This window comes from Schistocerca cancellata, chromosome 7, assembly GCF_023864275.1.
Source record: "Schistocerca cancellata isolate TAMUIC-IGC-003103 chromosome 7, iqSchCanc2.1, whole genome shotgun sequence".
Classification (NCBI taxonomy): Eukaryota; Metazoa; Arthropoda; class Insecta; order Orthoptera; family Acrididae; genus Schistocerca; species Schistocerca cancellata.
In genome coordinates this window covers 116,015,701-116,038,691 of record NC_064632.1, presented here as the reverse complement: position 1 = coordinate 116,038,691, position 22,991 = coordinate 116,015,701, and the positions used below count along the sequence as shown (strand labels likewise).

At 38.9% G+C, this 22,991-nt stretch overlaps 1 protein-coding gene across 1 annotated transcript in view; it reads left to right on the top strand.

Moving 5' to 3' along the window:
* The window catches only part of LOC126091919 (1-phosphatidylinositol 4,5-bisphosphate phosphodiesterase classes I and II), a 433,185-nt gene extending 411,315 nt beyond the window's left edge, over positions 1–21,870 (top strand). The window contains exons 20-21 of the mRNA XM_049907237.1: positions 8,522–8,653; positions 18,846–21,870. Of these exons, the coding sequence (XP_049763194.1) occupies positions 8,522–8,617 (96 nt within the window). The 3' untranslated portion in view covers positions 8,618–8,653; positions 18,846–21,870. The remainder of the gene's footprint in view (positions 1–8,521; positions 8,654–18,845) is intronic.
* The last annotated feature ends 1,121 nt before the right edge of the window (positions 21,871–22,991 follow it).

The window sequence follows — 22,991 nt, the reverse complement described above, 5'->3', positions numbered from 1 at the left end:
CCCAATGTTTTTCAATCTGTATATTGAGCAGGCAGTAAAGGAAACAAAAGAAAATTTCGGAGTAGATATTAAAATCCATGGAGAAGAAATAAAAACTTCGAAGTTCGCCAATGACATTGTAATTCTGTCAGACACAGCAAAGAACTTGGAAGAGCAGCTGAACGGAATGGACAGTGTCTTGAAAGGAGGGTATAAGATGAACATCAACAAAAGCAAAACGAGGATAATGGAATGTAGTCAAGTTAAATCGCGTGATGCTGAGGGAATTAGATTAGGAAATGAGTCACTTAAAGTAGTAAAGGAGTTTTGATATTTGGGGAGCAAATTAACTGATGATGGTTGAAGTAGAGAGGATATAAAATGTACACTAGCAATGGCAAGGAAAGCGTTTCTGAAGAAGAGAAATTTGTTAACATCGAGTATAGAACATGGCCATTGTCTCAGGTTGCTAGAGCCCGACTGTGGCAGTGTTTGGTGGAGCAGCAATCTGCTGGTATGTGTGGTGGTGATAAGGAGGAGGCATGAGGTGGTGATAGGGTGGCATAGTAGGCTACAGGTTGGGGACGATGCTAGTCTGGCAGAGCATGCAAGGATGTGGCTGTTAGGTGCAGCATAAGGAGGCTGTGCTGGAGCAAGTGGGGGTGGGGGTAGGGGGTAGGGGTGGGAAGACGTAGGGAAAGGGAAAGGGAAGTGGTATAGAAGATGTGTGTGGTACTGGAGTGGGAGCAGGGAAGAGGATAGGTAGGTGGAAAACTGACTATTACAGGTTTAGGCCAGCAGGTTATGGGTGTGAAGGATACAGTGTAAGTAGAGTTCCCACTTGTGCAATTCAGAGAAGATGATGTTGACTGGAAGAATTCAGATGTCACAGGCAGTGAGACAATCATTAAAGAGAAGCACATATTGTTAGTCAGCATGTTCAGCTACTGGGTGTTCCAGCTCTCTCATGGCCACAGTTTGGCAGTGGCTACTCAAGCGAATAGACAGCCGCTTCTTAGTTGTCATCTCTCATAGAAAACAGCACATACTGTTCCTGTTTTGTTGCATAACTCATGTAATCCCCCCCAAATAGCTTTACCATCAAATTACCCATCTCTGGCTGCAACCCCTCCTTCCACAATGACCTTTTGCTGCTCAAATTCCATCTGTTCATAGCTGTCACCAACCTAGTCCTGCAAAACCATATACATCAAGCCCAAAGCTCTTTGCAATACCTCCTCTCCATCTGCAAAATTCTCCTGCTCTTTTATCCCAAATTCCTGTGTCCCATCTTGCAGACTGAGATCTATGCCCTCCAGGAACTAGGGCACACACAAAGTCATCTCAAAAGATTCTTCAACCTGTTCATCTCCTTCTCGTGCCTTGGACTACCACTATCCACCACCTGCACTCTAGCCTCCATCAAACATCCTCTGATAGCCACCAAACTCTTCTTTTCAGATTTATTACATTTACCACACACTCAGAAACTCCCTTCCACTACCACACAGAATCCATAACCTAAATAGACCCACAACATAGTCATGAACTTTACCTCTAAAAGTATCAGACACACTGAAGTATGAGTCCTTTTCAAAGGCCTTACCTTTTGACCCACTCCGAAATTCAATCATTCTGAACTTGTTGAAAACATCCTCTCCTTCTACTGATCCCTACAGTGGAAACACTTTTCTGACACCAACCCTACCAGTCAGACTCAATCCAAAACCAACAATGACCACGCCTAACTCAGTTTACTCCTCTGTCCAACTAGGACCCATCCCTACTGCCCCCCAGATCACCCCCTATCAACTTTTCAGAATTTTCTAACCTTGAACCTTGCCTTACCATCATTCTCCAAATACTTCAACATGGAAAACAGCCTGACATCTACAGAAACCATCTACACACTTGTCACAATGACCCCATTCCAGAAATCCAGCAGGATCTCCAGTCACTCCTCAATTCCTTGAGTCCTTAGGTCCATCCCATCACCTCTACCCTGAGTCTACATCAGTCCTTACCCCACCACTACCTGTACTCCTACTTTCTACTTGCTTCCTAAAGTTCATAAACCTAACCTCACAAGAGGCCGCATTGTGGGTGGATACTATGCCACCACAGAGAGAACCTCTGCTCCTGTGGACCAAAACCTTCAGCCTATTACCTCTAACAGGAAGGTCTCTACTTTTTATAAGTACATAGACCTGTTTATTTCTACAATGGTTTACATCAGTTTACAGCTTGAACATTTAGCTATTTTTCGACATAATCACCAATTCTGTCAATACATTTTTGTAGACGCTATGGCAGTTTTTGTCTGCCCATGTCATACCAGCTTGCTGCCATGTTATTCAGAAAGTTATGAACTGGCATGATTGTTGTTTGATCTCAAGTCTAAAGTGGTATGCCCAGATTTCGTCACCCATGACAATTGAGTCCAGAAAATTGTCCTGTTCGGCTAAAGGCAGTGAAGAGATGCGCAGGAAGCATCAGCTCATTGCTGCATGTGGTCCTGAGCCAGCATGCGTGGCACCCATCTTACACACACCTTCTGGTAGTTCAGTGTTTCCATTAAAATTCTGTGAGCGGTGCTTCAGGAAACCTCAGGAACAAACATGCAGAGATCATCCAGGGTGATCTGCCGATCTTCATGCATGCTTTGTTCAACCTTCAACACTGTCTCCTCAGAAATTGACAGTCTCCCTCTCCTTTGCATTGTGAATTTCGGTCCGGCCAGCTGCAAACTCTCTACACCACTTACAAAAATTTTTGACATCCATGCATGACTCACCATACACTTCCATCAATTGGCAATGGATTTCAATCAGCGCAGTGCCCTTTGCATTCAAAAACTGTTTAACTGCGCGCAATTCGCACTTGACGGTAACATCCAACTGGAGCTCCATTCTCAACGGCTGCCAAGCCAAGACTGAGCACCTCAGTGCAGCGTGCACATGTTTACACACAGCACGTGAAGCACTCTTCACAACAGAGTGACCAAATGCCACACAAAGAGACTTCTATAGTTATAAAAAAAATAGGAGACCGTACTTTTGGGATTACCCTTATATGTAAAGGACATATACGATTCCCTCTAGTGACTCTCCACAGTACCCTTTCTTTCACCACATGGTGCCCTGCTAGTCACTATTGATGCCACCTCCCTCTACAGTAACATCCCAAATCCCGATGGCCTTGCTGCTGTTGAACACTACCTTTCCTAATTCCCAACTACCTCCAAACCTACAACATTCTTCCTGGTCACCATGACACCTATATCCTCACCAACAATTACTTCTCCATTGAAGTCATCATCTACAAATAAATCCACATTACAGCAATGAGCACCTGTACAGCACCATCTTTTGCCAACCTAATCTTAGGCCATCTAGAGGAATCCTTACTAACCACCCAGAATCTCAAGCCCCTCACCTTCTTCAGATACATTGTGGACATCTTTGTGATCTGAAACAAGGGTAAAGACCATCTACACTCATTCCTCCAAAATCTGAACACCTCTCCCATTCACTTTACCTGATATACATCAAACCTACCAACCACCAACAATGCACACTTTGACAGCCTCCACTCATTCCATATCAAGAAGTCCCTTCCATACGGACTAGCCACCCATCATCATCACATCTCTAGTGATGAGCACTCCCTCTACAGAAATGCCAAGGGTCTCACAGAAGCCTTTTCAGACTGAAATTACCCTTCCAGCCTTGTCCAGAAACAAATCTCCCATTCCTTGTCTCTCCAGTTATCTACCATCCCCCACATGCCCACTGCCCGGCCCCAAAGGGTCGCTCCTCTCATGACTCAGTACCACCTACATCTTGAGCAGATGGATTACATTCTCCACCAGGGTTTCAACTGTCTGTAATCGTTCCTTGAAATAAGGAATATCCTCCCTACCCCTTCCATAATGGAATTTTGCTGCCCACTGGTTCTATGCAGTTTCTGTTACCAACCCTTTGCTTCATGGCTCATATTGCAGTAATAGTTCTTGATGCAAGACCTGTCCCACACATTCTACTACTGCCTACTCCGGTCCTGTCACAGGCATCTCCCGCCCCATCAGAGGCAGGGCCACCTGTGAAAGCAGCCATTTGATCTACTAACTCAGTTGCAGCCATTATGCCGCTTTCTATGTGGCCATGCCATTAACAAGCTATCTGTCCACATTAATGGCCACTGCCAAACTTTGGTCAAGAGACATCTGGAACATGCAGTTGCTGCACATGCCACCCAACATAATGTGCTTCACTTTAATGACTTTTTCACAGCCTGTGTCATCTGGATACTTCCTAACGACATGATCTTTTCTGAATTCTGCAGATGTAAGGTTACCGTATTTTGATGTTCATAAACTCGGAAATCTAGACAACATGATTTATTACACTTATTTTTCATTCTGTTGGATCTTTCTTAGGAAATCTTTTTTACCGATAATTCTGTGATTGTATGGAACATGTTACATTTTTTCATGTTGTACAATATGTCAGTACCAGTTCTATACTTTCAGCAGAGAGCTATTCCACTCACATATCCATTGAACATTTAGCAAAGGAAGCATTATCTGTAAAGCTGCATAATGGTCAGATATGGCAATACAATACTGTGCCACTTTCAACAATTCATTGCAATCAACACTACTACTCTTGTACTGGTACAATTTCTCAGCTCACTTTTCCCTATCAAAGCTGCAGAGTTCATCATTTAGAATGTTCTTGAAGCAGTTATTTCAGCAAATAGGACAGATTCATTAATAACAATATTAAAACCTCTTAAAAATAACACAATTTTTTCGCTGCTTGCCACGTGGCTCTTTTTCCAGAGTTAACCACCAAAATGCGGACATGTCTCTGTATTGGTTCATCTACTTATTACTATAATTGTAACTAACAGTGCAAAAAGTGTACATTTAACTTTCAAAGACCATAATTAAGTTTCTATCATCACATTTAGTAATAATTTACTTTATTTTGAAAGAGACAAAGTGGTTTTCTGCCTTTTCATACAAACTAGAGGCAGTTCTCTGTAAAATAGAGTAGACTTCTACAACACAGTTGCATCCTGTGGAGCTTTATTTTTCTTGTGTTTGTTAAGCACATTGTGTTTTGTATATCAGAACGGCCTCCATGCAAGATGGAAAAATAGCAGCAGAAGAAAGAATATACTGTAAAATCATTATAATATTATTATAAAATTATTTAGCTCCTAGACAGATTTTGTTCTTTGTTTATAATAATTTAAACACACACAACTCTTAACAATGGCAACAGTATAAGTTTATAAGGATTGAATTTATGTCTATCAAAGTGATAATACATTAATAACTAATAATAGTAATACATTATTTTCGTATTAACATCTACATGTGTTATATTATTATATTAACAATGTAAAGTGTAGATTCGAATAGACAAGTAAGTGACAATATGACTATAAAGATAAATTACTCACTTGTATGATATGCCTTCTGCTTCTATGTTTATTCTACGAAGGTGCAGCAAAGGAAATTCTGTTTTGTAATAATCTTTAAACTCACACTCTTTTGGCATCCTGATTCCTATAGTTATATACTGTACATCTTGTAATGCACTAGTCAGTCCAGAGTCCTCAGTGTGAAGGTCCTCTGACAATGTCACAATGAATCTGATCTTGTTTACGATGTCTTCACAGAAGCAAAGAGAAAACAAAGAGTAAAGAGATCCAGTGTTGTAAACTGTAAGCAGAGTTCAGCAAAGATAAGCTAAGCAAAAAAATCATAGCAAAATACATTTACAAAACAAGTGTTAAAAGTGCAATAAATTTCCTGGATGAGTGTTACCAGAGCTAGGATTCAAAATATATTGACGTGATGAATGAATTATATTTTATCCTTACATATAAAAATTTCGTGCCACAGTGTTAATTGCCATACTCCTCCAAAACGGCTCGATCAGTTCTGATGAAATTTTACATGTATACTCGGTAGGTCTGAGAATCGGTTGTAATCTATTTTTCATACCCCTAAGTGATAAGGGTGGTCCACCCCAAAATCTTTTTTCTTATTTTTTGGGCAGAACTTTTTATTTTTTATGATGTGGCATTAAAAAATACACAAAACCCTCAATTTTCACCCTTCTACCACAACACCTATTTTTAATAGCAATTTTAGCAATTTAATAATTTTCAACCCCAGTTGATAACTGATCAATTATTACTTGCTCAATGGCTTGATCGATTCTGATGAAATTTTACATGTATATTCGGTACATCTGAGAATCGGTCATAATCTATTTTTCATACCCCTAAGTTATAAGGGTGGTCCACCCCAAAAATCTTTTTCTTATTTTTTGGACAGAATTTTTTATTTTTATTTTTTTATGATATGGCATTATAAAATACACGCAACTCTAAATTTTCACCCTTCTATCACAACCCCTGTTTTTTAATAGCGATTTTAGTAATTTAATAGTTTTCAATCCTGGTCAATAACTGATCAATTATTACTTGATCAGTTATCACTTGATCAGTTATCCCTGCCAGGTGTCTACCTGTGATAGTCTTTCACTATTCGATAGTTAGGTAATTGAAGAAAATGTACCAAAAGCAACGATCTGAATATCCCTCTTTGAATCGGCCTAACTAGACCGAGAAGTTTAACTAGGTAGCATGCATCATTTGCCAAACCGACATTTAGTCCTAGTGCACACACAATTTTTATCAAACGGAAATATCGTACAATCAAATTCTTTTAGTGGAACAAAGAAGTTCCTGTGTGCTCCTTTCTTCCTCTAAAAGAATTTGTATAATATTTTTACATACAATAAAAATCGATGCATGTGCACTTGGTGTTATTCATAATGCTGGTGAACACATTTCTACGTGAAATTGCTGCTATGTTTCTGTGCTCATGGACAAGCCGTGTATCGGCTGCAATTGTTAAACCCGCGTGATCTACCATAAAAATGCTGGAACTAATAGTGGCTGATACTGCCAGACTTCCCCCTAAGCCTTTTCTCATTCCCTACACAGTTTTCGGCCATTATTATTGTTTCTGTCACAATGGCTATTGTGTTGTACGTATACATTATTCTTATAGACTAGAGATAATTTATATGGCAAAACAACGTATGCCAGGTCAGCTATAACATATAAAGATTTTCAGAAGTGGAATGAAGTTCGCCGGGTATAGTTAGTTATTTACTAAAAAACAGGTGGTTTTGCAAAAAATTCCAAAACTGAGTGAGAGGTCAGGGAAGGATCTCAAAAATGGATGGCATTTGGTAAAAATGGGTAATATGATAACCCTACACAGCCAGTAACTCTCCCTACAACATATCCTTCATGCACATAATCCCCCTGGCCCAAACCTTCATTAGTCCCTGTCGCCCGCTTACCTAAACTCTTCCCTGCTCCCACTCCAGTACTACCAGTCTCCTGACGTTGCACCTAGCAGCCCTATCCTGACCCAACAAAGTCCCTACATGCTCTCCCAAGTAGCACTAGCATATTCCGCCATCCCATCCCTACCTTTGTGTCCCTTCCCCTCCCCACCCCACATCTCTTCCTTGTCACCACTACCCACCCCAGCTAAACTGTTGGTCATGGTTGATGTAGTAGGGCCTTAGAATACAAAGACGTCACTGGCTGTGTGTGTGTGTGTGTGTGTGTGTGTGTGTGGGCTGTGCTTGTTTGAATGCGATCAAGTTTTTTCTACTTCTGAAGAAGGATTTTTGTTCGAAAGCTGAAATAGTTTTAACTTTCTTTCTCATTGTGCCTATTTGCGGCTCAGTGATGCCTGTGTATGGTGAGCAGCAGTCTGTCCTTTCCACATTTGAGACTTGTTGTTAATAATCCATCTGAGTTCAGAAAGAATAAAGATGTCCAGTACTAGAAGGAAAAAAAAAAGAAAAGATCTTCATCAAGCCTTTTTTTAGTTAAAAATTTCTTTAGCTTACAAGCAGGTAAATAATTCTGCAACCAAAAGCTTTGATAGTTTATTCAGTGATATTAATTGCCTGGCAAACAGCAAAGCTAAATTTAAAAATCAGTTGAGAAAGTTCTTTTCAGACAATTCCTACTCCACAGAAGAATTTTTATTTAGAAATTTGTAATTATTTAGACTATTTACTTGTTTTGCTTTTTAAAATGAGTATTGTTTTCTGTTATTTAAATGCCAATTAAATTAATAATCTTCAAACTGAGTCATTCTACATCATTATAATACACCATGAACATTTATCCATAGAATATGTAATGAACTTAATGAACTAACTCTCTGATGGCTTTGTGTGGGTGTCTCACAAGGCTAGAACAAATGTACATCCACAGTACGTTTAATGGATTGAATTACTAAAATATTTTTTCTGGCTCTGGCTCTCTCTCTCTCTCTCTCTCTCTCTCTCTCTCTCTCTCTCTCTCTCTGACTAATACACAGGCAGTGGGACTTCTTATTGAAAATTAACTGAGTTGTAAAATAAATAGTTACCTTTGCAGATGCTTTTCAAAAACAAAGCTTGTTTGATTGTTATTCTTCTTATTTTAGGCACAAACAGCACTAAAGAAAGAATACGAGGGACGTTTTGCTAAAATTGAAGAAGAACTAAAGGCTGCAAAGGCTAACTTTGATGTTGCCCAATGAATTGTCTAACAAGTTTGTGTGTGCTGAAAACCAAAGGTTAGTTCATCAAGAATCACTAAATGGTGTTTATCTCTTAGTTTAATAATTAACTGGTTACTTCTTTCTGTTAACATCATCCAAGCACTTGTGTCATTTTTCTTATCTCCATGTTGCACTGCACAATCAGTGTTTGGACTCTTGATACTAAGCTTCATAGTGCCACAGTCCAAGTAAAATTTGAGGCTGATAGCTTATTTTTTATCATGTGTTTGTAATCATCCCTGTTAAAATGCCTGCAGATGGCAGAATAATCTTCTAAAATCAGTAGCATTTAATCAGGTCATTGTAGGACAGGTGAAATTTCATTTAATATTATTTTACTTGGTATTTTGACTGCCTTCTTTGGATACACATTTGAGTTTTAAAATGGTAGTGTAATTACATTGGCGAAATTTTGTCTCAGTATTGAGATCTTGTTTTTTAATTAAAATTATTTAAAAAACTGAAGAAAATGGGTGTGTGTGTGTCTGTGTGCACTCAAACGTTGCCAAAGCATGGTTGCTTCACCATGATGCTGTACCAAGTTCATGCTTTGCTGTCAGTGAGAGCATTCCTGATGAAGTAGACAACAGAAGTAAGGTAATGTCTTTTCTCTATCTTGAAGTGACAGTGTTCTAGTCCTGTGAAAAATGTGCAAGCTCTCATGATGTGTAATGCAAAAAAGATCCCAGTTTAGAGTGTCTACACAAGCCATGAAGTGTAGTATAATGGACAATCAAAAAGCTTGCCTTTGAAGGTCGTACAGTCCAGAATCAGTATGCAAATCAGTCTAAATTGCTGTGAACATTTAAGCCATGATTCCACCAATGCACCAGGTTGAGGATACCCTTTTGGCAAAATACATTGCCCTGCTGCATGAAGAAGACTGTAGCTACCTGCTGCACATCCTCATCTGACAGGAATCATCAATCCTTCAAGGCCTTTTTTAAGGATCTGAAGGTGTGATAATCACTTGGGAAAAAATCGGGACTATAGGGCAGGTGCTCCAGTGTCTCTCACTTGAGTTGGCGTAACTTCTGCATTACAACATTTGTGACGCATGTGTCGTTTTTGGATGCATTTGGTAATAATGTCACCACATTTTATGTTTCCACCTTTACTGCACTCACATAAGAAAGATACAAATGCTACACTAATCCCTTGGTATATGTTAGTGCTTATATACTGCAGCAATGCCCTCAAATGGAAACCATTTGATCATCCCTTATAGAACCACAATTGTAAGTGTATTAATGTTCAAAAATGTTATCTTTAACAATAACAAGACCACTGTATCATGCCATTACTTTTCACCTGCAATCACTTATGTGTTAAACACTTGTTAGCAAATTAATTTTTTTGTACTGAAAAGGTGGAAAGCAGATTGATATAAAATGGTGTATATCTCTTATTTAGCTGTTATCTTGAAGTGCACTTTGAAATCTCTTCTAGGGCCCAGGAACACTTGTGGACCTAGGAAATCCAAGGAATAAGATTCTTATTACTATATAGAAAATCAAAGCTCTGAGTTTACGAGGTGTGATCAGAGGAATTTTTTAATTTCTTGGTCTTTTTACATCAGATTTTCATTTTTTTTTATCTTGTCAGCACACATGTTCCTGATGTATCTTTGCAGTTTCAGATGTTTCGAATATTTAGTTTATTGTTGACAGTCAGAAAGGTTATACATGTCTTTGAGTGTTCAGCAAACTTTTGCTTTCAAGAATTTGGATCAAAGAATCTGTATTAAATTTTGCTTGAAAAATGGAATAAAGTGCAACACGCATTCAAAACATTGCCCATGACTTTGGCAAGTCTACTATGAGTAAGACAAAAGTTTACCAGTGATATAAATGTTTCAAAGAGGGATAAGAACACAAAGAAGATGACAACATCCCTGGATACCCCAACACATCAATTACTGATGACAGTGTCGAAGAAGTAAAGAAAATAGTTCTGGAAAATAGCTGAATCACCATCAGAGAGGTTGCTGTTGATGTTCGCATATCCTTTATCTCATGCCAAGCCATCAAGAATCTATCTCTGTGATTCAAACCAACCTGCAGTCCCTCCTAAAAACCTCAGGCCCCCTCACAAGGACTTACACCTCAATCCATAGAACTTATCACTCCACCCAAACCAAGCACCCCCATCTTTTACCTTCTTCCTAAGATCCAGAAGTCCAATCATCATGGTCATCCTGTAGTTGCTGGCTTAAAAGCACCCACTGAACATATATCTGCCTTAGTTGATCAACACCTGCAACCCATAGTGCAAAGGCTTCCCCCCTATATTAAAGATACCAACCATTTCCTAGATCATCTGAAATTGGTGCCAGTCCCACTCCCACAACAAAACTTGCTTGTCACCATTGATGCCATCTCCCTCTATTACCAACATCCCCCATGTGCTTGATCTGTCTACTGCTGAACGTTTCCTCAGTCAACGCCCAAGTGATTACAAGCCTGTGACATCCTTCTTGCTCACCGAAATCAACTTTATACTTACCAATAGTTACTTGGCCTTTGATGGGAAGACATACAAACAGATCAGGACTATTGCCATCTCCCTCTTTACCAACATCCCCCATGTGCTTGATCTGTCTGCTGCTGAACTTTTCCTCAGTCAACGCCTAATTGATTGCAAGCCTGTGACATCCTTCTTGCTCACCTAGATCAACTTTATACTTACCAACAGTTACTTGGCCTTTGATGGGAAGACATAAAAACAGATCAGGACTATTGCCATGGAAAACAGGATGGCTCCTTCCTATGCCAACCTTTTCATGGGTCACTTGGAGGGGGCTTTCCTAGGGTCTATAAGCCTTCAGCCCCTGGTTGTGTTTAGATACACTGACAACATCTATGCCATATGTGCTCATGCGGAGGCTGACCAGTTAAACTTCCTGGAGTCTCTGAATACCTTCTTCCAATTAAACTTCACATGGTCCTACTCCGAATCCCATGCCACTTTCGGTGATGTTGATCTCATCCTGATCGAAGGCCAGCTACACACTTCTGTCCACTAACAAACAACAGTACTTACATTTTGAGAGTTGCCATCCTTTCCATGTCAAACTCCCCACCCAACAGTTTCTGCACCCTCTGTCCTATTAGCTCCTCCCAATTCAATTTCCTTCACCCTCACTGTTCATTGCTCTTTGCCAGTGCACCCACTGGTCTTTCCCATCTCTGTTCATCTCCTTTTCCTTCTCCTCTGCCCCCTGTCCTCTCCCCACACCCTCCTTTCTGCCCTCCCTCCATCGCAGCCTCCTGACTCTGCCCCTGGCAGCCCTGTCCTGCTGCCATCTAGTCCCTGCACAATCCACCAGACATCAAACTTCTCTCCCCCAGCCTGTGTACTGCTATCTTGGGGTTGCTGATTTTGTTCAACATTACAGTTAGAGGTCATCTGTGAGTGAGGTGTGCCTGCTTGTGTGAAGGTGTTTGTGTTTTCTTTTCTGAAGAAAGCTGTGGCTGAAAGCTCAACATATAACAGTCTCTTTATTGTGCCTGTCTGCAAGTCAGTGTATCATCCTTAAAGTGAGTAGCACTCTATCATTTTCATAATGCTAAAGATTGAAAATTAAACAATGGAAACTCCATGTAGGAATATCAGCAATGTAGAAAAAGATAGATTGCTACTTACCATAAAGAAGACATGTTAAGTTGCAGACAGGCACAATTAAAAGACATTCACACAAAGGTTTTGGCCACAGCCTTTATCAAACTGGCTTGAGCTGCCAGAGATGGTGGTCATGTGTGTGCGAGGTGTGCTTGCTTGTGTGTATGAATGGTGTATGTTTCTCTGTTTATCTTTTGCTGATGAAGGCTGTGGGTGAAAGCTTCATGTAAGCATCTATTAATTGTGATTGTCTGCAACAAAATGTGTCTTCTTTATGATAAGTAGCAATCGAACATTGAAGATTAGCATTTATATTTCCTTTCCTGTCATACTGAAATGCGGTTTGCCCAAGGATTTTTATATCTGTGTGGGCATTAATTTCTATAGAGAGTATCCCACATTTCACTCACACAGGAAGAAAGGATGGTTCCAGAAAACATGAAAAATGGATACAAAGATGTCTGATATCATCGTAAGACCTTTATGAGAGTGTCTGGAAAGTAAAGACACAAATGTAATGCAACTGGAAGAACAAATTATAAAATGCTGATTATAAACTAGTCGTGATGTAAAATAAGTGCTATGATTTCTACATCTACATCCATAATCTGGAAACCACTGTGAAGTGCATGGAAAAGGGTACTTTCAGTTGTACCACATAATACGGTTTCGCCCTGTTCCATTCTCATATGGAGTGCAGGAAGAATGACTGCTTAAATGCCTCTATGCACACTGTAATTAGCCTAATCATCTCTTTGTGAGCAGTATGCCGGAGGAGGACTTTTGACTTCTGTCTTTAAGCGATTGCCAGTACATGTTTTTTTCTGGAATTCATAACACTCTTCTGAGAGTCAGACAAACCTGTGACTATTTTTGTGTCGTGGTTAATAAAAAAAAAAAGAAAAGAGAGAATAAAAGAAAAAGAAAAAAGGTTGAAAATGTGGGAAGAAATGGTGAATAAAAAGGGGGTTTTAAAATCGTAAATGACCGTGAAAAAAAGGAAAGAATGAAATGCAAATCGGACTTCGTATTACAGAAAAGCTATAGTTGGGGTGGTCCTTGTGGCGTTTTTGAGCAAAAGTTAAACCAATTTCCACTACAAAACTTACTGAAAAGAAACAGAGAATAACAAAATGTAACTGACAGGGGGAAGTGGCATAGATGAGAGATCATCCTTTACCAGGTTAACTTGTCTTCTTTCGGGCGGCGTCCAGGTCTTCAAAAATCTCCTTCATTTCTGCATGAAAAGTCTGCTCCGAAATCTTAATAGTCCAGGAATCACTAATTTATACCAATTAAAATCATCTTGATACTGTATGCAATTTAATTTACTTTGCTACTTCCATCCTACGAATTTCTTAACAACTTTCACAACATGTCTACACATTAAAATCAGATCAAGACTAGCTAATAAGTTTTTTTAACGTATTCATCAGATCACGTCTGCCTTAAGCTCTGGCTATCAAGAGATAATCAAGAAACGAATCAAAAACAAAAAAAGAGTTACAATTTTAGTAGTTTCTCTGCCGTCGAGCGCTCATACCGCTGCGACGGGATATTTTTTATCTGAGGGAACGAGTGTAGCGCGGTGAAATTCAAAGACCCGCTACATTTGCTGCCCTTCTTGACATTCATTAAGTATGTGCAATTAATAGAATTTGATAAAGGTCTCAGGTGTGTGAGCAATATTTTAAGATGGGTCACATGAATGCTTTGCTAGCACTCTCCTTTGGAAAGGAAGGAAGGAAGATAAGAGTTTTAATGTGCCATCAGCAGTGCAGCCATTAAAAATGGAAATTGTCTTTAATGGCTGTTTGCATTTTCACTGTATCCTACCAGTGAACTAAAGTCTGCAACCTGCTTTAACTATAATTTTAAATTTTTGAGCATTAACAGCAAGTTGCCAATCTGTACATCCGTTTGAAATCTTAACAAGGTCCGATTGGATATTTGTTTAACTTTTTCCTTGTAGTATATCATTATAGATAACTTCATCATCTCCAAAAAAAGTATGAAGTTACTAGCAGCATTGTCTGCTAGTTCATTAATATGCAACATTAGCAGCAAAGATCCCAGCACATTTCCATGAGGCATGCATGAAGTAACTTCTAAATCTGTCACTGACTCTCCATCTGAAATAACGTACAGCATCCCCACATCCAAGAAATCCAATCTCATGACCTTACTGTTGTTAATATGCACTGGTGTTGTGCTGAGCTGATTGCTTTTCTGAAAACTGAACAAGAAGGCAATATTCTCATTGGTGTTGTGGGCAGTAAAACCTGGATCACTCATCAGGCACTTGTGAATATGTCAAAACATACAGTCAAGATGCCACATAGACTTAATAGCATTCTATCTCTAAATCAAATGATATTTACAGATGATAATCAGGTTCAGGAAGCAACAACAAAGTGGCTGAGACAGCAGACGGAACTGCATGTGCTCACTGAAGTGTAAATATTGGTGGATCACAGTAACTTATGTTATGTTCTATCATACTTCAAATAAATATTGAAATTTGTGCTGCCCCAGTAACCAAAACTAACTGCATGGAAGGAAAAAAAACAATACAGAGAAGCATAAAGTGTGTTCAAATGAAAAGATGCAAAATGTTGTAACAACCAAACCAGTGGAAATTTGCATGTGTTGCTTTGGGATAGAACATCTAGTGTCAAAAATGTAGTACCTTGACCTCCCGCTAAAAATTCAAAGCTATGCGCTCAGCAGACAAGATGATCCTCACTGCCCTTTTTTGACATCCAATGTCTGATACTCAAATTCCCCAAGCATGGAAAAACTGTTAATAGTGACATGTACTGTGAGACACTCTGCAGCCTATGCAAGTTCACCAAGAGCATATAGCCTGGGATGCTCATGGAGGGGATGATTCTGCCTCACAATAACATGCGTCCACATGTCTCCAAGGTCACATACAAATGTAATGGCCAATCTCAAGTGGGAACTACAGCCTGGGCCTGTGACTTCTGTGTTTGGTCCACGAAAATAACATCTCAGAGGGAAGTTTTCAACTCAGATTGGCTCCTGTCACAGCCACAGAAATTCTAGGAACAGAGATTGTACAGCTTGTGAAACAGTGGGGTAGTTATGCTTAGGCCTCTGGTAATTACTTTTGAGTAAAGACTTCAGTTATACCCACAGCATTTTTTCATATGTTTTCTTTTGTACGTCCCTGATAATGAAGTGAAACAGCAAGAAGTTAGAAGACAGTGGAGTGCACATTGTAACATGCCATTTCAGTAATAAATATCTGTCTCATAATGTATTCACTGCAGGTATATATGTCGTTTTTTAATCAAACTGAAAGATATGCCAAATGTGATGAATTGAAGTTTTGATAAAACTTCCTGGCAGATTCAAACTGTGTGTTGGACTGAGATTCAAACCCAGGAGATGGAAGGTAGAAGATGAGGTACTGGCAGAAGTAAAGCTGTGAGGGCAGGTTGTGAATCATGCTAGAGTAGCTCAGTTGGTAGAGCACTTGCCCAAGAAAGGGAAAGGTCCCAGGCTTGATCCTGGTCTTGCGCACAGTTTTTATATCCCAGGAAATTTCATATTAGTGGACACTCCACAGCAGAGTGAAAATTTCATCCTGTAAAGTTTTGTTACTTAGCTGATTATTTAGGTTCTTCTCTGTGGTGTGATGGACTAGAGGTATTCTTGTACGAAGAAATCTATAATTTTTCAGGATTTCAAATGTTCATTGGATCACTAACTATGAAATGAAGAATGTTCACACTTTTAAACTTTTGTATTTTGAAACATTTCACTTGTTTGGCTTATAAAAATTTGCTTTTAAACTTTCATATTTTGAAACATTTCACTTGCTTTGTTTGTAAAAAGTAACATACATTCACTCCCTTGAGCTACAGACTCCAACTAAGTATACTTACTCTTTACAATAACTAAAACTCAACTCCTTTCTACAACAACTAAAGCATGACTGCTGTTCTCTAAAATTCAACCATGACTGCTTCTTACAGCTCATACCATCAAGTCCAAGAGAAAGCAAAAAGATTAAATTTTTTAGGACAAAGATTTTAAATCATTTATATTGCTGGCAAAGACACTATTTAGATTAACTGATACTCATTAAATAAAACTTCATGTAAGATCAATTTACATATTTTCATGTTAAAATTTCAAAATTATCTGATCACAGAAAATATTAACAGCAATGCATCACATATGTAATTTTGATATACATGGTTGTATGTGAGCTTCCTATCTTACAAAGAAAAATATTGATACCTATTGGCATTGGAGAGTTCATGAGGTGTATAACGCTTGATTCTACCACAATATACTAACAGTGGCATGTAAGGTGCATTTACGAGTACTGGGCTGTCTGTACGTTGCATAACACATAATCTTGGGAAATTTTTCTTATCCTTTGTATTACATCTACAGCAATGTAAATGTAGTGATTATTTAATAAAACAAGAAACAAAGTCAGATTAAATACAAATCTTGCATGTAAATAAGTTTTAAATCTAGTGAAACTTTATGTTAGTCAAATGTGATATGTCAATACAAGAAGTATACTCACCACCAAAAGCCTCTTGCTGGACACCAGGGTCCTCTACTGGTTCATCCCCTGGGTTATGTTACAGCTTCATTCGAAAACTGTGTACCACAGTGGGACTTGAAACCAGAACATTGCCCCTGGGAAGTGGAAGAGAGAAACTTGTAGAACTTAAGCTGCGAGGGTGTGTCGTAACTTGTCCCTGTGGCATACTATTTTAATCTGCCAGGTGTCAGGCTCTGTGGTCTAGTAGTAAAGCAAAAGATAATGGGATTGAACCTTCATCAGACCACACATTATTTCACCCTGTCTTCACCTCACAGTGATGTGAAGATTCACTAAGAATCTCACATGGTTCTGATTTAATATTAAACTATAGGACCCCTTTCTCCAGTAGGATTACTACAGTAGATTGAGAACATGCAAGTCACCAAAGTGGCATCCAATTGGACGTGCAGCAGATTGTTGAGACAGCCAGCATCTTTATTATTATCTCCAAGGAATTTCAAAACAGCACACGCTCTGCTGTTGAGTAGAGAATTATTTCTGAAAGTAGAAAGTAAACCTACAATTGCTATTTTTCTGCAAAATACCTTATTTACAGAGTGTTAGTTCAGCAAGCTATGCAAGAGAGCTTGTGCAAAGTTTGGAAAGTAGGAGAGTGAGGCTGGCATAATTGAGCTGTAAGGATGAATTGCCAACTACATATGGCCTGCTCTAGTGGTGATAACATTTCCCATGAAGGACAAGGTTGTGACTTTGAGTGACAGTCTAAATATAATTTAATCTGCTGATGCTCTACTGTATCTTCACTGATGATTTATTGCTGTGAAGACATGATAGCGCTTGAGATCTGTGCACATATGAAGATGGTCTGCCTTGAGTGTTACATATTAGCAGTAGTGTTAAGTACATAGAGCGTATGACAAATACTTTTGCAAACTTTTCAAAGAATGGTGTGTGTGTGTGTGTGTGTGTGTGTGTGTGTGTGTGTTTGGTGAGAGAGGGGTTATAATAAGTGCATGTCTCAAAATCCTTTGATTTTTAATTGTTAAAGAAAGAACATTTCACATTTTTTTTTAATCAGAAGCACATAATGGATGTTCAAAATACCCTTTGCTTGCTTCTTTACTCATATGTACCTATTGGATCATTAACTGTTGCTCCATTCACTGACTTCCATGACATGTTGATGAAGTATCTTTGCATTATGGATGTCTTTCCATAGAAAAATATGTTTTATGTGGCCCGTCAGATGGTAATGCAGTAATATACACATCATGAAACTGATCCTACCTTTGAGCAATGTGACTATAATATAATGGGGCTTCCTCTTATTTGCAGGGGCGCATCACAGAAGGAAAAGTGTTCTAGGTTGAGTATTTGTAGACAGCATCTGCAAAATATGCTTTGGTGGGGAGGGGAGTGGGCATAAGCCCATACATTAATTAATCCATAACAGATTTTGGTGTGTAGCATGACTTGATCCAGGAAGATTTTCATGCAATAGCGAATATTGAAGTGCATTTATGCCTAGAAGCAAATGGAGTACATATTGCATATTTGTTATGAGTTTTTTTTTCTTTAACCCAGGAGCTTCACAAATTGGTCTGTAATTAATAACTTTACACATGTCTAATTATACTACACATGTCTATGTATATGAACTTCTTTCCTTGCGCCGGCCGCGGTGGTCTAGCGGTTCTGGTGCTGCAGTCCGGAACCGCAGGACTGCTACGGTCGCAGGTTCGAATCCTGCCTCGGGTATGGGTGTGTGTGATGTCCTTAGGTTAGTTAGGTTTAAGTAGTTCTAAGTTCTAGGGGACTTATGACCTAAGATGTTGAGTCCCATAGTGCTCAGAGCCATTTGAACCATTCTTTCCTTGCACTGGTGTTAAATCTGCCCTCAAGGGCTGTTAAGTATTTGTGATATGCCATGTGTGTTGGGGGATGGAGGTGAAATGCACAGACAGATGCTTGTTTCAATATTTACTGAGTTATTTACCATGCACATTATTCTCATTTAGACTTTTTTTTCAGATTTGATGTGGTGTCTTGCCATACTGCATGCTGGGGAGTGTAGATGAGAACCCACTCCTGGCAATAGCAGTAACAGCAATAGCAGCAGCTCAGTATTATATTGAAAATGCAGGTCACATCAGCACTATTGAAAAAACATTGACAAATGGAGATGGAGCCATGAATCTCGGTGATGTAACATCCCTTTTGAAGGGTTGCGGAGGCAAGATCTTAACTATCATTGTATACTTAAAGTTTAAGAATCTGCGGTAAAAGTTAGGACAATCAGTAGCTGCTACAAAGGATACCCATTCCTATTGTAAAAGTAAAGAAATAACTTGTATTAGTGGCTCACACTTTAAAATTTCTAGCTGCTGCTAAGCAGCACAGATGACCAGTCATTAAATACTCTGTAAGCATTGTTTATTGCTACGACTTAATATGTATTGTCATTAGCTAAGATTAGTGACGTTAAACATCATTGTACATATTATACCAAAGCATCATTTAGCTATAAGATGATAAAATACTCATTGTGATGGTTTTTACAGTACATAAAGACGATAGCAACTAGACTGCTAGAAGCATGCAAAACTGTTTCAAAAAAATAAGCATGTCGTCTCAAAAAAATAGATCCCATTCATATTGTATTTATATTAAATGACCAGAAAGCAAATGGGTCTTAAATTAAGTCTGTTGCAACATATTAACACAATGTGTTACAGTAATTACACTCTACTTTCTAGTGTTGATTGTAGTTGTTTTCTTATAAAGTTGAAAGATCATGCTATTATAAGGAAAATGAAGAGTACATGAGCCTGGTGCACCGCTTAGCCACTCATAACTGTGTGTGTCTAGTATTACAATGACACAGGGTTCCCTTGTCACTTATTATTTAACACAATGACTTGATTGTTTCTTGTGGTATGCCACATTTAGTTGAATGCTGCTAATAAATAATTATGTACTTCTTTTTAGATTACTGGCATAATTGAACACTTTGTGAGATTTTGAATTTATAGTCAGCAATTTAAAAAACATAGATTTAAATTTTAATGCTCCTCCTCCTCCTCCTCCTCCTCCGTCCCTTACTGTATTTAAATGTCCGTAGTCAGTTCTTTTCCTTGTGAAAGAGGTTTTAAGAACTGTGCAATATAATATCTTATTATTTTGCTTTTGATCTCATAGAGTTCATGCAAAGTCTTCTCTTTAGAGCTTTTGCTTGAGTTTGATAGAATGCCTGTAATGTGCAATCCATTGTGCTTGATCTGCTTCTGTTTGTTATCTACTTAGATATGTGCCAACTTGTACACTATCATTGCTTTAACTTCTTTTTGCTCTACAGTGCTCTAATAGAAAGAACTGGCATTTTGTTCTTTCGGTGTGTTGTGTGATTTGTTGTATCCACCATCTTATTAATTTCATACAAAGTATGGTACTGCTGAAATGTTTCATACTAAAACATTGTTTCCCTATACAGTATATTAATAGAGCCCTCCACTCTCTTTTTGTTATTTTAAGCTTGACATTTGTACATTTTTATTACATCACTAGTGCTATAACAGTCAATATTATACCATTTCATTTTATCTGTAACTGAGTTTTCCATGGGAGCCTCTGTTTGATATTTAGATTTTAAGCCTTTTGATAGTCATTCACAGCACTACCTATTGTTGAAAAAGGAATATATCGTTCTGGGATTTTAACTAACATTTCTTTTGTGTTTATGGAGACAACCTCTGAATAGATATAAAATGTCTTTAATACAATTTTAGAAGCCAAGCAGATACAAATATAATTATTCCTATTTCTAGTACATTTTATAATATTTAAGATGTCCTTCACATTACACCTGAGGTTTCTTTCATGTGTCAATGCAATGTGCCATGTATGTATTTATATTGCAGGCATTAAGTGACACAAACACAACACATCTCATGATAAGCTTCTTTAGATTTAAACCTTGTTTTTTTGTACAGCAGCATAAAAAACAAAACAGTACTTGAACATATAATTACATTAAATTAGATGCATGTCTGTTGTTGTGTACGTATTCCATTTCTAATTACTTCAAGCCTTTATCTGAAGATTTACTAACAATGTATTCTGGAAGGACTTTTAGTCATATGTTTCTAACATGTCATTGACTCTGGTTTTGCCATATTATCATTAGGTCATCCTTATGGTGTTATTCAGAGACTCGGCTGAGCTTGAAGTCTCAGAGAGAGAAGGCTAATGTAATGAAAAAATACTTTCACATAAATGTGGAAGATCTCTTACTATTCCAACAGCTATCCTGTATAGAAAAATCAGTTCATCGTTTATGGATAATGCTTTTGTTTCTGATTGGCCTTAATTTTGTTAATGTAGGCTTACACAACTCCTAAAGCTTCCTTTCATGGGAAGACACGAGATAACTGCTGTTGGCATGTTGTTTATGGTGTAAAATGCAGAAGGATCCATTGATGAAGCAGAGAGGTGAGGAGGAGGAAATAGCTTTTTATTATTTTCAGAAATTACTGCACATCTAAAATCCTGTATATCTGGTCAACTCATTACCATTGTACTCTGCACCATCCTTCATGAATTGTTAATGTTGTTGCATTCTGAATTGATACACAAGCATTGCAGAGTAATTTTTATACATAATGTTATTTGCTTCATATTGTTTAAATGCCAGGTACATTTGTCACATGCCCTCTTTTGTTACTTCTTCTTCCCTCTATTTCATTAAATAAGATCTTTTATTGCTCCTTGATTTGATTTCTGTTGTAGATAATGCATAAAACTTACTTACACAGTTGTGTCTGTAGGAAAGTTCTTTTAGAATGTATATACATAAGGGTTAAAGGAAGATCACTCACTGACAAGCGAAAATGTTGAGCTGTTGATAGGCAAGCACAGAAGAAAGAAAACTTGCTAACTTAATGATTTATCCCTTTGTGAGATAGAGTGAAATACAGTAAAACACTCCCACCCTCCAACATGGTGCCAACTAGACTGACAGTGCCAATTCTATTTTGTGGCAGGTGGATTGGTTCCGCTGTGGGCAGTGCAAGGGCCGGGGGGGCGGGAGGGGTTGCATAGAGGGAGAGGGAGGTAGGCAAGGAGGGAAAAAGGGACTGGGGCACAGATTGTTTGTGGCTCGGAGAGAGGTGATCGATTTGCTGGTTAGGAATGCTGGAGGAATTGGTGGCAGTTATATGGGTTGCCAAGATTACAGTGGCCAGTGGAGAGTAACAGATGCTGAAGATGAGATGGGGAGATGAATGAGGAGGGGATGAGAGGATGAGAAAGGGGAAACTGTTGGATGGAGAGTGTGGGGACAATGAGTTACCTTATTTTGAGGCCAGGATGATTACGGGAGTGGAGGAAATCTTACAACGATAATTCCCATCTGCGTAGTTCTGAGAAGCTGGTGGTGAAGGGAAGGGCCCAGATGGCTCAGGTTGTGAAACACCAATTGAAATTGAGCATGTTGTGCTACCAGGTGGTCAAATTTGTGCTTGACAACAGTTTGGCAGTGGCCATTCATCCTGGTAACAGCTGGTTGGTTGTCATGCCAATGTAAAAGGCTGTGCAGAGTTTGCAGCAGAGTTGGTGTATGACATGGCTGCTTTTGCAAGTTGCCCAGCCTCTGATAACGTAGGATAAGCCAGTGACGGGACAAGAGTAGGTGGTGCTGGTTGGGTTGCCTGGGCAGGTGTTGCATCTTGGTATGCCATAGGGATATGATCCTTGTGGTAAGGGGTTTGGTGTGGGAGTGGCATAGGGATGGACTAGGATATTGTCTAGGTTGTGTAGGCGATGAAACACCACTTTAGGAGGAGTGGGAAGGATCTTGATTAGGATGTCCCTCATTTCAGAGCAGGATGAGAGATAATCAGAGCCCTGGAAAAGGATATGGTTCATTGATTATCTCTTATTCTGCCCTGAAATTAGTGATATACTACCCAAGATCCTTCCCAGGCCTCCTAAAATTCTTTAATGTTGCCTACCCAACCTACAGAACATCCTTGACTGTCCCTATACCATTCCCACTCCCAACCTGTGGTGACAGGGTGGAACACCTGCCCAATCCACCTACCCAGCACCTCCTACTCCAGTCCTGTCACAGGCTTATCCTACACCACAGAGGCTGGACCACATGTTGGTATGACTACCATG